General features: G+C 31.6%; 1 protein-coding gene across 1 annotated transcript; it reads right to left on the bottom strand.

The window, feature by feature from the left end:
- Positions 1-8,108: 8,108 nt before the first annotated feature.
- On the bottom strand, positions 8,109-9,161 carry LOC138342118 (zinc finger CCCH domain-containing protein 6-like). Its single transcript, XM_069294306.1, has 3 exons — positions 9,149-9,161; positions 8,932-9,013; positions 8,109-8,829 (listed from the first exon to the last, which is right to left on the bottom strand). Exons 1-3 carry the CDS (start codon positions 9,159-9,161, stop codon positions 8,109-8,111), a joined length of 816 nt encoding a protein of 271 aa, XP_069150407.1.
- Positions 9,162-12,986: the final 3,825 nt, after the last annotated feature.

Raw genomic sequence — 12,986 nt, 5'->3', positions numbered from 1 at the left:
AATATATATATATATATATATATATATATATATATATATATATATATATTACTTTCTCATAAAACTCTTTTACTTTAACAAACTTAAGGTGAATTTTTTTTATGTAGATAAAAAGAAATTTTTGTTTTTAAAAATGCCCTTAAACTATGCGAAAAAATAAAAAAATGTCATTCGTTTGTAGTTTGATCCAAAAATGTCCTTCTGTCAATTCTTTGATCCACAAATTATCTTTTTTTATTTAATGGGTCAAAAATACTCATTTTTCAAATATAATATATTATTAATTTTCTTTTTTTAATACATTCTTTTCCTAATAGTATCTTTTAAATTAGAAAATAGTTATCTTACTTAAATTCACATAAAAAAAATATTTCTTATGATGAATATATATTTCTAATGGACATTTTTGAACCAAAGCATTGAAGGTAAGGATATATATGTTTAAGCCAACCTATAAACGAACAACAGTTTTGTTCCTTGCACATCGTTTAAGGACATTCTTAATCCTTATTCCTTTAAATACATACTGTACTATATAACATAAAATATAAACAGTAGAATATTTAAGCTAAATAAAATGAAAAAAAAATTAAGAATAAATAACAAAGAGTCTGTTTGGATGGGAGCTCTAAAGCTTGCCAACATTAAAAATTTATATCATGCATATTATTTTGCCAACATAAAAAATTCTATTTGTATTCAAACCAAACGATTCCTTCATTGATTTCATCCCATGCATCAATGATCAATGTCCAGTTGCCTACCATACATGAACTACAGTTAAACTACATTCTGCTTCACTAACTTATTCGCCCTGCCATTCTCGCTCTTCCCAGGGCTACCTCGCTTCTTTTTCTGCTGAATTGAACCCATATTGCCCGATTCAAGAACATGCGTAGGAGCAGATAAGGAATCGGAATTATGAACCGGATTAGTTACCAAATCAGTAGGGTACCCGAATAGTTGTTTAATAACCTCAACAACTTGAGAATTCTCTGTGCTATTATTGTTAAGAGATGGAGGATGACGGGTATAGGTACGGGTACGGCTGGAGGAGGAAGCAGGGGGAGCATAAGTGATACGTGAATAAGTTTGTTTGCGGGACGCAACATATTCGTTGAAAACAGAACGGTCAATTTTAGGGATAATGAAATCGTCATCCCGACAAGGATTGTAATCAGTGGTGGAACAGAGGGAGAGGGAGTAAAGTTCAGATTGAGAAAGGAGGCGGAGATCAACGGTTCCGATTGATTTCGCTTCAAGTTCTCCATCAGCTACGGTGGGGGAAGAAGCCATGAAAATGATTTTTATAAGTTTTGGGAGAGAAGAAGGATATGATTATACTTTTACTGTTGTTTTGTAAACTTGTTTATATAATATCACATAACTCTATCTACCAAATCATATTCACATTTCTCTTTTGGAATACGTTTTATTTCTCTTAATATTCACATTTATCTTTTGGAATACTTTTTATTTCTCTTATTATTCACATTTCTCTTTTGGAATACTTTTTATTTCTCTTAATATTCACATTTCTCTTTTGGAATATCTTTTATTAAGTTTTTAATCTAAAAACTCAAGATTGTCAATTTACTTTATTGAACATGATGTAAAAATGCAACAAACTTAATTGATAAAATAAAAATATTACCAAATCAATATAGGTGAAATCATGAATATATGAAAATCATTATATTTTACTAAATTATGTATCATATTTATTGAATTCATGATTATACATTAAGTATAATGTATGTGCATGATTCATTGTCATATATTTTTTAGTTAAATGATAATTGTAGAATAAATTAAGCAATTCAATGATTCATTGTAAACATAAAATCATTATTCATAATACTTATTTTTTCTTAATAATCAAATATTATTACTTGTTTATTTACTAAAAATATTCAATGTGTGATGGTAAGAGAATAAATTATATAAGCAACATATTAAATATCTTTAAACCATATCTAAAAATGCTTCTCATTTCAAATGTGTCACAAAATCAATAATGATTAGTGACAAACTAAATATGTGGAAACATTATGTGTGTACAAAAGAGATCATTCTACATGCATCTATTAAGATTTCTTGTGGTTGCAACACTACAACTTTTGAATGCAATTAGAAAAATTAAAGATGAACTTCAACTATATTTAAATTTTACTAATAATAAAAAAACACAATAGAATGACATTTCACTAAATAGACTTAGATATGTTTGTGCTTTATATATTACTTAATTTTGTATCATATTTATTGAATTTTATTATACATGAAGTACAATATATCTGTATGACTCGTTATAATATATTTTTTAGTTAAATGATTAATCGTAAAATAAATAAAAACAATTCAGATTCATTGTAAACAAAAATTCATTATACATAATATTCATTTTTTCGTAATAATAAAATATTATTCATTGCTTATTTACTAAAGTATTCAATATGTGATGGTAAGAGAACAAACTATATAAACAATATAAGAAATTTCTTGAAACGATATCCAAAAATGACTTCTCATCTAAAAGTCTCAAAATACAAAAGAGACCATTCCACATGCACACAAAAAAAAACTTTTTGTCGTGGCAACACTAAAACTTTTGAATGCAATTAGAAAAATTTGAGATGAGTTTAAACTAGATGTAATTTTTACAACAAACAAAATATATTGGAATCATATTTCACTAAATATTTTTAAATATAATTATACTTTTGTATATTATTAATTTATAATATTAATGGAATTATATATTGATATATGGTTCTTTTGGAAACATATTATTGAAACAAGTGATTTTTTCAATTGACCTAAGTTGGGACCGGTACTTTAAATAGATTATTAATGAAACGGGTATTAATTTAATGAGATTTACATTTATATTCATACAAATTAGAATGGGATAAATCAAGAATAAATAATTTAGAAGAGCATTTTTTTATCAGTTAAATAAAAAATCCAACTCTTAAGGATCAAAAGTTGATAATCATGATCTATATTTTTGGTTATCGATTTAGCATATTTATAACATTGACAAATCAATCGATAATACATAAGTTCAAACTTAACCAACCAATAAGCACCTAGAACCACTAGGTCACACCCTAGAATTCAAACTTATTGTAATTGTCATTTTACCCGTTTTACGTTTATTAAAAAGGTAATATTCGAAAATAGTCTCTTTACTTTCACGGGATAATATTAAGATCTGTGTACACTCTACACTCCCTGAGATCACCTTGTGAGATTTTAATAGGTGTGTTATTGTTGTATTTATCAGTTTCAAAACTTTTACTCGATTTCATAATTACTTGTTTATATGTAAAAAATCAGTTTCAATATCGAAAGTAATTTTCAACACATACCAATCATGTTTAAGTAGCTAACCTATACGTGCTCTTACACTATTGGCGTGCTTTATTAATTGATTTCTCTCACTGTGTTTGTTATATTAACTGGAATACAATTAAATGTGGATTAATGTCGAAAAAACTCAACTCCCACTAACAAATATGATCTCATATCTAGAAGACTCAAATTCAAAATTATCGGATTAAAAATAAAGCAATACTTACTGCTCCATCATAACTCTTACTAGTACACAATTAACATATCATTTGTAAGATAAGTCAAATTTATTCATAACTCAAGAGAAACATTTTATTTTTGATAAGACAACATTTATTCAAAGTTCGCCATATTAATTATTGTAATTTTTTAATTTTCAATGCCGGAAGTTTAAACTGTAGTCCACGAGACACATTCATTATTTTGTCTGTGTCCCGATAGCGGCGGAAGTCGGAGCAGGGTTTTACCTTGTGCGCATCCCGATAGCAGCGGATGGATAGTCTCGATTTGCAGGCTTAGCCATGCTTGCTTAAGTTGTACCTAAAAACCATAACCCAATAGCTATATTAGTAGGATTGGCCATTCATGCTTAAATTGTTCCCCAAAGCCCTTACACAATACCCTAGATCCACCGACTTGGCCATTCATGCTTAAATTATTCTCGGAAACCCTTATCCAATACCCTAGATCCACTGACTTGACTATTCAATGTTCAATTGTTCCTCAATTCCCTTACCCGATACCCTAGATCCACCGGTTTGGACATGCGTACTTAAATTGTTCTCGAAAACCCTAACCTCATACCCTAGATCCGCCTCTTCCCTCAAGTATGATGGCCAAGCGACTTTGTAGATCTGAATAAACTGCAGTTCTTTCATATTGTGGTAAGATTTTTACTAGCTTAGTAGGTGAAGTTTATTGGTGATCCGACTTCTCTATTTCGCTAGAAAAGGGGCATCAAGTAGCCATGGAAGCATTCAAAATCTGAAGGCATCTGATCAAACCCAGGTTTCTCCTAAACCACATGTTAGTTACAACTATGTTCCCTAGCATGGGTCGACATCTAAAAATATCGGAACTCTGGCAGAAACTTTTTCCATACTAACTAACTAATCAAAATTATGGGCCTAAGTATGAACAATATGTGAAAACTAGAATATTCTCTAGCTCAAGTTTTAAGTTTCTGGTTTTCACATGTTGTTTGATACTAGGGCCCATTGTTTTCATGAGCTGGTTGGTGTAGAAAAATCTTAGTTTGAGTGCCGATACTTTTAAATGTAGGCCGATACTGGGGAATAAAGTTGTAACTAACGGGTATTTAAGGAGAAAAATGCTTAAGTTTTATATATATTTGAAAATTCCATAAATTAAGCTGTAAGAAAATATAGATATCTAGTAATCTTAAAGCAACAAGCAAAGTGAAACCATGCACTCACAAAGAAGATTAGTTTTTCATCAAACTTGAAATGTAAATTTAGTGAGGATTTGCTTAAAAGGAAAAAAGTGTGCTATTAAACTATACAAGAACATTCACCAAAGGAGATATTATATCACAATTTATAAGTAGAGCAAGACTAAAAATGGAAAAACTGGATTTTGGACTTGCCCCTTGCTACGTGTCCATTGGACCCATTGCCTGCCCACCACCCGTGGAAGCAAGCTCCCTTTGTTGGAAATTTAGGGGAAGAATGCACAGAGGAATTTAACATGAAAAATAAGTGGTCTAAGAAGACGCCATTCATAACTCCCAACAAATATAAATGGTTCACAAAACAGTATTCATAGTTAAAACCTTTAATATAAGATTAACTTGGACATTTTTGGTGATCTCAAATGACCGATTGTGATAACTTATTCATCATGCTACTAATGTCACAATGATTAGAATCAATTCAAAAATAACAAAATATAGTGCTAAAACTTTGGAATGTAAAGAAAGATTGATAGAAGCTGTAGGCTGATCATTCTACACTATGATTGATTAGCAAAAATATATGTAATAGAAAACTTATTTGACAAAAATGTTCAACTATATTGTCCACATCTAATTAAAAATCAAATGAACAACATAGAATTCTAGAAAATTTTGAGATTTGTATTCAAGAATTTCCATTTAGGAAGAAGACAGAGACATCCAATTAAAAAGTTTCATGTAATAAATAGCTATAAAACAACTTTCATTATGTGTTATAGCACGAACCTTGAAGAAAGGGGAGAATTGTACAAGTCTTATACTCCTATGTGTAACGAAGTTATTCTCCTTTTGTTTTTCACCGTGCTCATTTTTTCTTGTGCTTTCTTACTCTTTCTTTTTATCTCAGCTTGGAATTTGATGTAGGGCAAGTTCCTAACTTATAGTAGTGAGTATTGACTTTTATAATGTTATTTGGACTTATCAAGTTGAATTTGGTCTGATGCTAATTAAGAAATTGAATGTTATTTTTTGGATTCTCGTATTAAAGGATGGTGAATTATAGTAGTACATAGTTCAAAAATGTCTAATGCAATACTCCTTCAATGAGAACAGAGTTTGTAATATTAGTTCAAAAAAAATCATAAAATCAAACAATGAGAGAGATTTCGAAATTAATAGAAATTGTAGTACTTGGTGCACTACTGGTCCTTCAGCATCAACATTGCCATGGAAAACCACATATGCAATATCGGCAATGTAAAAATTGTATCAGAGAGAAGCTTTGGTTTATCCTTTCACCAGATTGTCACAATAGAGTAGTCTTTATCTTACCAATTAAGGACACTCACATTAGGCCTCTCTTTTTCATTCAATCCTTCACCAGCAGCACGTTCATAATCTTGGTATGCAAACATTAGTTGGTGATTGTCTTCTCTCGATATATGAGAGACCCTTGGAATTCCTTAATTCATCGCTACCTCTAAGTATATTTCACAATAGTTGCTTCATCATAGACAATTTTTTTCGGATCATTAACTGTACCTCCCGTTTCCTCACCTAGCTATTGTTACGCATTATGAGCCGACACATTAGCATTAACCACATTGCATTTGAGATTCGTGAGGACATTGCTCACCTGAGACAATAACCCCAGTCTATCACTCGAGTTATTGACTCAGGCACGATCATTAGTTGTTTTAGAGATTTTCTTGGTATGCTATAAAAAGAAGTAAGACTATTCAAAATATGACAACTTGGACACACTGTCAAACACCTTGAATGTATACTCAGACAAGTTTGATTTTGTACATCATCCAGCTAAAGCAGACAAAAGGTTTCTAGTGACCCGAGAACATGTTGAGTTTTACCTTTAGCTTGTCCACTCTTGTGCTTTCTTTAAGTTGACATAATTACAACCCTACTTTACGTCTAAATATTACAACTTCTTAATGTCGCAATTATAGTATAATAGGAATAGCCACGATACATTATATCATATTTTAAACATTTCTAAATATGAAAAACGTAATTCCACGAAACTGAAGATCATGATAAGTGTGCTTTTTTCCATATACTTTTTGTTTATTTATTTGCAACTTTAAAGCTCATCCTTTACTCTATTTTTTCACATAAAATGAAACTGTAGAAACTTTGTATTAAAGAAACTAACAACTGTTAGTTTTAGCAAGAGCCTAATAAAATGGAATAACATGTGTTTTGTAGTAACAATAAATAAATAAATAAATAAATAAATAAATATATATATATATATATATATATATATATATATATATATATATGCTCACTTGTATTAGTTATCATATGCAAATGAATTTTGTTAAGAGCTTAGAATCATTAATCAGAGTGGCGCATGAATTTTCTCAAGATCTCATCACAAAATTATACAAAAAACGTCTCAAAAAGCAGAGAATGCACAATAAAAGAGGCAGAAACAAAATACCCAACAGATTGTGACTATCAATAACGTAAACTTTCCAAAGAAAAAAAAGGATAGAAGTGAGAAGAATAAGAAGGGGAACAAAATCCTACCAAAAAAAATCTAATAAATAACACTGAAGAACTGAATTTGAGATTGAATGATAAACATTGAAGAGAAAAAACAGATGAAAAAAAAACGTTAAAAAGGCTTACCAATTCTAGGACTCGGAAGAGAAAGTAATAGAAAATGAAACTATCAAAGAGAAGAGATGATTTCAGTTCTTAAACATGTATATAAAAGCACTATGGCTAGTAAAATTGGGCCAGACAGAGCAAAACATTAAAGCATTCACGGTACACTTTAGAATGCTTTTTGTACTACTATAGGATGCCATGTTCGTCCCTCTCTTACTAGCTTATATTTAAGGGTAATGTATTCATCTCATTATTGTTATTATTCGTTAGTACAATTTTCACTGGCTTGAAAGAATTTAATACACTTTGTTCTATCAAATGCTTCCATACCTTATTGATTCCCGTTGAATAAGATTAAAATTCAAATTAACATCTTGAATTCATTATTGAATACCAAAAGTACATAACTTGGACATTTTAGTTTTTAAAGTGGGGGACGACTATAGCCGATGCCATACTACAACTGCATTTAAGAGAGAAAAGCAATGATTTATCGGAATAGAAATATTGTAAAGGCAAAACACTGCTTCATCAAAATTTAAAGAAATTTTTTTTTCAAGCCAAAATATGATTCTAATGTTTTAAAAGTCTGCATCTCAATAAGTGAGTGCTTTTGTTTAAATAGTTGTGCAACTGCGTTTGTCACTTGTTCCCTGTATTTTAAAAAAACTCTTTGAGTCATGCCATATTAATGTTCCCCACTTTACTTCAGTCTCTTTGAATCCCGACCTTCTGATGTCCTCCCAGACCTCTTTTTACCAGATATATCATGCAGGAAGTTACAAGAGAAGCCTTTATTGCATCCCTTACGTTTATTAAAGAAAATACAACGTGTCAAGCTGCACGGAATTGGATTTTGTAAGACATCATTAACCATCGACTCAGTTTTTTCTCCACATTGCTTGATAAGGGAATTGCAGTAATTGTTGATATCCTTGTGACTAGTCATCAAGGAGGAAGGCCCAACATTTGGTGAAAGAGTCAACTTAGGCTGCAAGGTGGTATGACCATATCTGGAAACCAACTTAGAAATTTCTCCTCTTGCATTGTAAGGTACTCCATATTTGCTAATGAGTTTCTTGATATTTTTGAGATCAAGCTCTAAAGTGGAATATGTTATTGACTTATTCTCTCTGATGTTAGGCTTAGTCATTTTCAAGGGCACAGATTTTACAGATCCTGCATGGGCAGCATTGAGAGAAACAACATTGGTAGCCATGCCACGTTCATTTATCAAGTTTAGGAGAAGCCTCACCAATAAGTTGGCATCAATCAGATTACCCTGCTCTTGAAGAGCAGCTACAGCTGTGGCTACAAGAACTGTCAGATCATGAGTTGGTTCTTCTTCTTCTATAGAAATGGTTCTGACTACTGGAGTTTGACTATCATCATATCCTTGTTCCAGGTCAGACAAGTTATAAGTACTGTTAAATAAAAAAAGAAAAATACTCACAGATTAAAACCAAGTAAAATTAAGACAATGAAAGCAACAAAACATTAAAAAAAATAATCTAAAAATTACTTACTTTGGAGGAACTGCAAACTTGTTAGGGAAAACCGCCTCAATCACCCACCTTTTCCTATACTCCTGCTTACTGGCTTCTAACTCTCTTTATCAGCAACCACTAACCATTTCTCATTCAATTGGGACTACAGATAACAACAATTAATGGGGTTATCAAAATAATGCGTATAGAAGCTATTCAAATAAAGGTAATTTCTATCATCTCCACTTAAGATTACCTTGGGAGGGCATTTCCATATAGCCAAAGATTTGGAAGAATGTCTCTCTTCTGACTTCTTCAAACAATCTCTTCTTTCAGATGATGATCCATTGATGCTTTGATATGTATGTTGTTGAGACTTGCTCCCAACTTCTGATGGGCAATCCTCTTATCGATAATGTTTTACCTGTTGAGTGAAAAATTATACAAACTCGTTAAGGAGAAATTTGAAAAAAAAAATCCCTGATGGTCTGTGTAAGAAAATTACATCCCCTTTTTCAAATTTTTGGTGGGACAAACAAAGGAGAAAAAAAAAGATACATCATGAGAAATGGGATAGATTATGATCCTAGATCAAGTTAGAGATCTAAAAACTTTAAATATGGCTCTATTATCTAAGCAAGCTTTGCGACTTCTAATAGCAAGAGTTCAAAAATCAAATATTTTCCAAATTCAACCTTTCTTAAAGCTTCAACATCATCTTCAGGTTCTTGGATATGGAAAGGACGTTTGACTAAAATATTAAGATGGAGGATTTCTTATTGAAAAAATATTAATGTTTGGATTGACCCACGGATACCAAATAATAATGGCTTCATCCCTAAGAGTATCCATGGGCATAGAAATTTAGATTTAGTAGTGTTTGATTCAATTGATAAGAACATGAACTCATGGGAAATACAAGAGCTAAATCCATTGTTTGAAGTAGAAGATGTTAGTGTTATATTGTCTATCCCAATTTGTATTGCAGGTTCTAACGATAGGTTAATATGGAAATATGCAAAAATAGGAAACAATGAAGTTAAGTCAAGTTACTACCTCGCAAAGGATTTGATCGGTAAGACATTGACAAACTCGAAATCTCAAGTGAGTTATCACTCTTTTCCAAAATGCTTTTCGGACTTCTCGTGGAAGTTGGGAGTTAAAAAGCTTAAACACTTTTTAAGAAAATGTGTACTTGACTCTTTACCCATCCATAGTAATTTAGCAAAAAGACTTACAAAATGTAGATGAGACTTGTAGGATTTGTGTTGGGGAAGTCATGCCTGCTGAAGCAATTACTATTGGGAAAGCTCTTGAATATCCTATCAGTAAGGGATGAAAGAGAGTGAAGATTTTATCACATCGTCGAAGGAAATCTCTTTGGAGAATATTTTACCGATTTGGATCATCCAGGATGCGAACGATATTGGGATGAAAGAGAGTGAAGATTTTATCAGAACGTCGAAGGAAATCTCTTTGGAGAATATTTTACCGATTTGGATCATCCAGGATGCGAAAGATATGTTTAAACTATGTATTCCGTTGATGCAATAATAAAAGGGGTTTTGTTTCGCGGAAAAAAAAAACAACTAACCCTTTTGAAGAGGGATTAGAATAAGGATTAAAAAAGACTATTTCATAAATAATGATATCTCAAAGGTCTAAGTTGAGTAATTTTATTGATACAATACAAAATCCAATGACTTTACTATATATATTCCAAAAGTTGAGTGATCTTTAGAAATATCATCTCTTTGAGACAAATATTTGAAAGTTAATTATTTTAAGTATTAAATCTTCATTTGACATATGCTTTTATAACTTGAGTAAAAAAGAATTACATTTGATTCTATCAAAATGAGTTGGATTTGTTATGAACGCCATGATTTACTATTAGTAGCTACTAGGCCATAAATTTGTTTTTGACATATTTAAATATTTTGGGAGTTAATTATGTTTATGTAGATTGACTTCAGATAAATTTTGATTGGCATCTTGAAACTACACTTGTCGGTGTATACGTCGACTCTACCTATTAGGGTTGAGTCAATTCGTGCAATAGTACGCGGAGATGACTTGAACATGAGCAAGTAGGTTCTATGATGTTTGTCACAAAGTTAATCACCTATTGGCCTTAGATATTGTGTTGGTGATAGTATATTACTCCCCAATAAAGGTACAAAAGATTTGAAAACGTTTAGATGATTCTTATGATTAAATTCAATTGAAATGGGATTTAATGGTTTTCTTTAAATTATCTTGTGAATGGAATTGAAAGTATATAAGGTTGATTTAAATCAAATTTACACTAGATCCTCCGCAACTCAAATGTAAAATAAATTATTATGTGACATTTAATGCATTTTGTTCTACGTCAAAGAATACTTGCATTGATTTCCTAACAAAGTTGGTTGACACATTTATTTTTCTTATGAAATTATTTATGTATAGTTTTAAATTTGAGAACACTTGATGATTAATTTGAAAATGTATCAAAAAATTCAAATGGTTTTCGAGGTCGAGTCAAATGTGCGATCGAGGTGTAGATTTGATTAGCTCATGTAGTCGAATGCTAGTCACGTGAATTTAGGGCGTATTAAGTACTCTTTCGACCAATGAGTCATCCAAATTTTCTTTTTGTATAGGAATTAAGAGTCACATATAGTTATCTCAAAGGGCATTACCTCTTTCCCGGTATGTTTCAAATCTTATCAAAATCCTTTTGTCCTTCTTGCCTTTCACATTTCAGGAAAGCTTATTTGAGCAGAGAATTATGGCTTCCCTTAGCACAATGAGGGCTACGGTGTGGAATTGTCGAGGCCTGGCAGGATCCTTGACAGTTTCCTTTTTGAAGGAGATAATAGGTCTTCACTCTCCAAGTATGATTTTCTTAAGTGAAACAAAAAAAGTAGAGAAAGCACGGTTAAAAGGGTACAAAGACAAGCAAATATGGTGCACGCTGTAACTGTGGAGCGGATGGGTTATTAGGAGGTCTAGCTTTATTTTGGAATGACGCTATCCAGGTATGTGAATCACATTCTTCTCCTTTTATATCAAAACTTTGTTACAAGATGGCTCAGGTGATTGCAAATATTGGTGTTTATTTATGTATCTAAGTACAGATAGAGTCACTTGTAGATATCATATGAAAGAGTTAGTTTTAAAAAATGCATAAGAGAATTTAATAATATTGTTGATGGATCGGAAAATCAAGGAAGATGGAGTAGAGATACTTGGACTTTACAGACTTCAAGAATTTTATCTGGAACTTAGGTGCAATTGACTTAGGTTATATAGGGTATAATCTAGGAAAGGCTAGATTGTGTCTTAGTCTCTCCTAATTGAAAAATCAAATTCGAGAATGCGAATGTGCAACATATTGAAACTGACGCATCGGATCATTCTTCCTTGATGTTGTCTTCAGAAGCAGAACCAATTAGGAAGAAAAAATGATTTTACTTTGATTGAAGGTGGATCGAGAGTTAAGGAGTTCAGAATATTATTTCAAAAGCTTGGTCGTATGATTTTAATGGCTTTGAGCAATCTCGAGTTAGCTTTAGAATCATACATAGTCGTAGAGCTTTGGAGGCTTGGCTTGGGGAGGTGATGGTAATGCAATAAGGAGAATTATTGACATTAAGGGGAATATTACAGCCCTTAGGAACAACACTAGTAATTTTGACTGGAGTAAATTAAGGTTATTGAAAAGGGAACTAATCCAAGCCTATAACGATGAAGAAAAATTTTGGAAAAAGAAGTCTAGAGCTTTATGGTTGCTGGATAAAAATACTTCAATACTTTCACATGGCAACCCATCAGACATCTGATGGGAGGTGGCTGGTAGACCAAACTGATATAATCCAAGAAGTTGAGCAATATTATAATAGTTTGTTCTCAGTGGAAATAAAATCTTAAACAATTAATTTTGACAGCCATACTTGTTGAAATTACTATCTACAAAAATCGGAAAATTGGTAGGAACCAATGTAAAAATTGGTATCCACATTTGTGGAAGTAGGTAGTCAAAGTTTGGTATAAGTTTGGTAGAGTTTGGCAGCCAATTATTTTGTGGAAATTGTCTACCACATTATTTC

The sequence above is a fragment of the Solanum lycopersicum genome, chromosome 2 (assembly GCF_036512215.1).
Source record: "Solanum lycopersicum chromosome 2, SLM_r2.1".
Lineage (NCBI taxonomy): Eukaryota > Viridiplantae > Streptophyta > Magnoliopsida > Solanales > Solanaceae > Solanum > Solanum lycopersicum.
Note: the sequence above shows the minus strand (reverse complement) of the source record. Positions and strands in the feature narration are given on the sequence as shown.

Excerpts from the sequence above, each read along its gene's own strand:
- LOC138342118 (XM_069294306.1), bottom strand. Across the intron at positions 8,830-8,931 it reads AAGTTTGCAGTTCCTCCAAA|TACTTATAACTTGTCTGACC; the intron begins GTAAGTAATTTT and ends TTTATTTAACAG.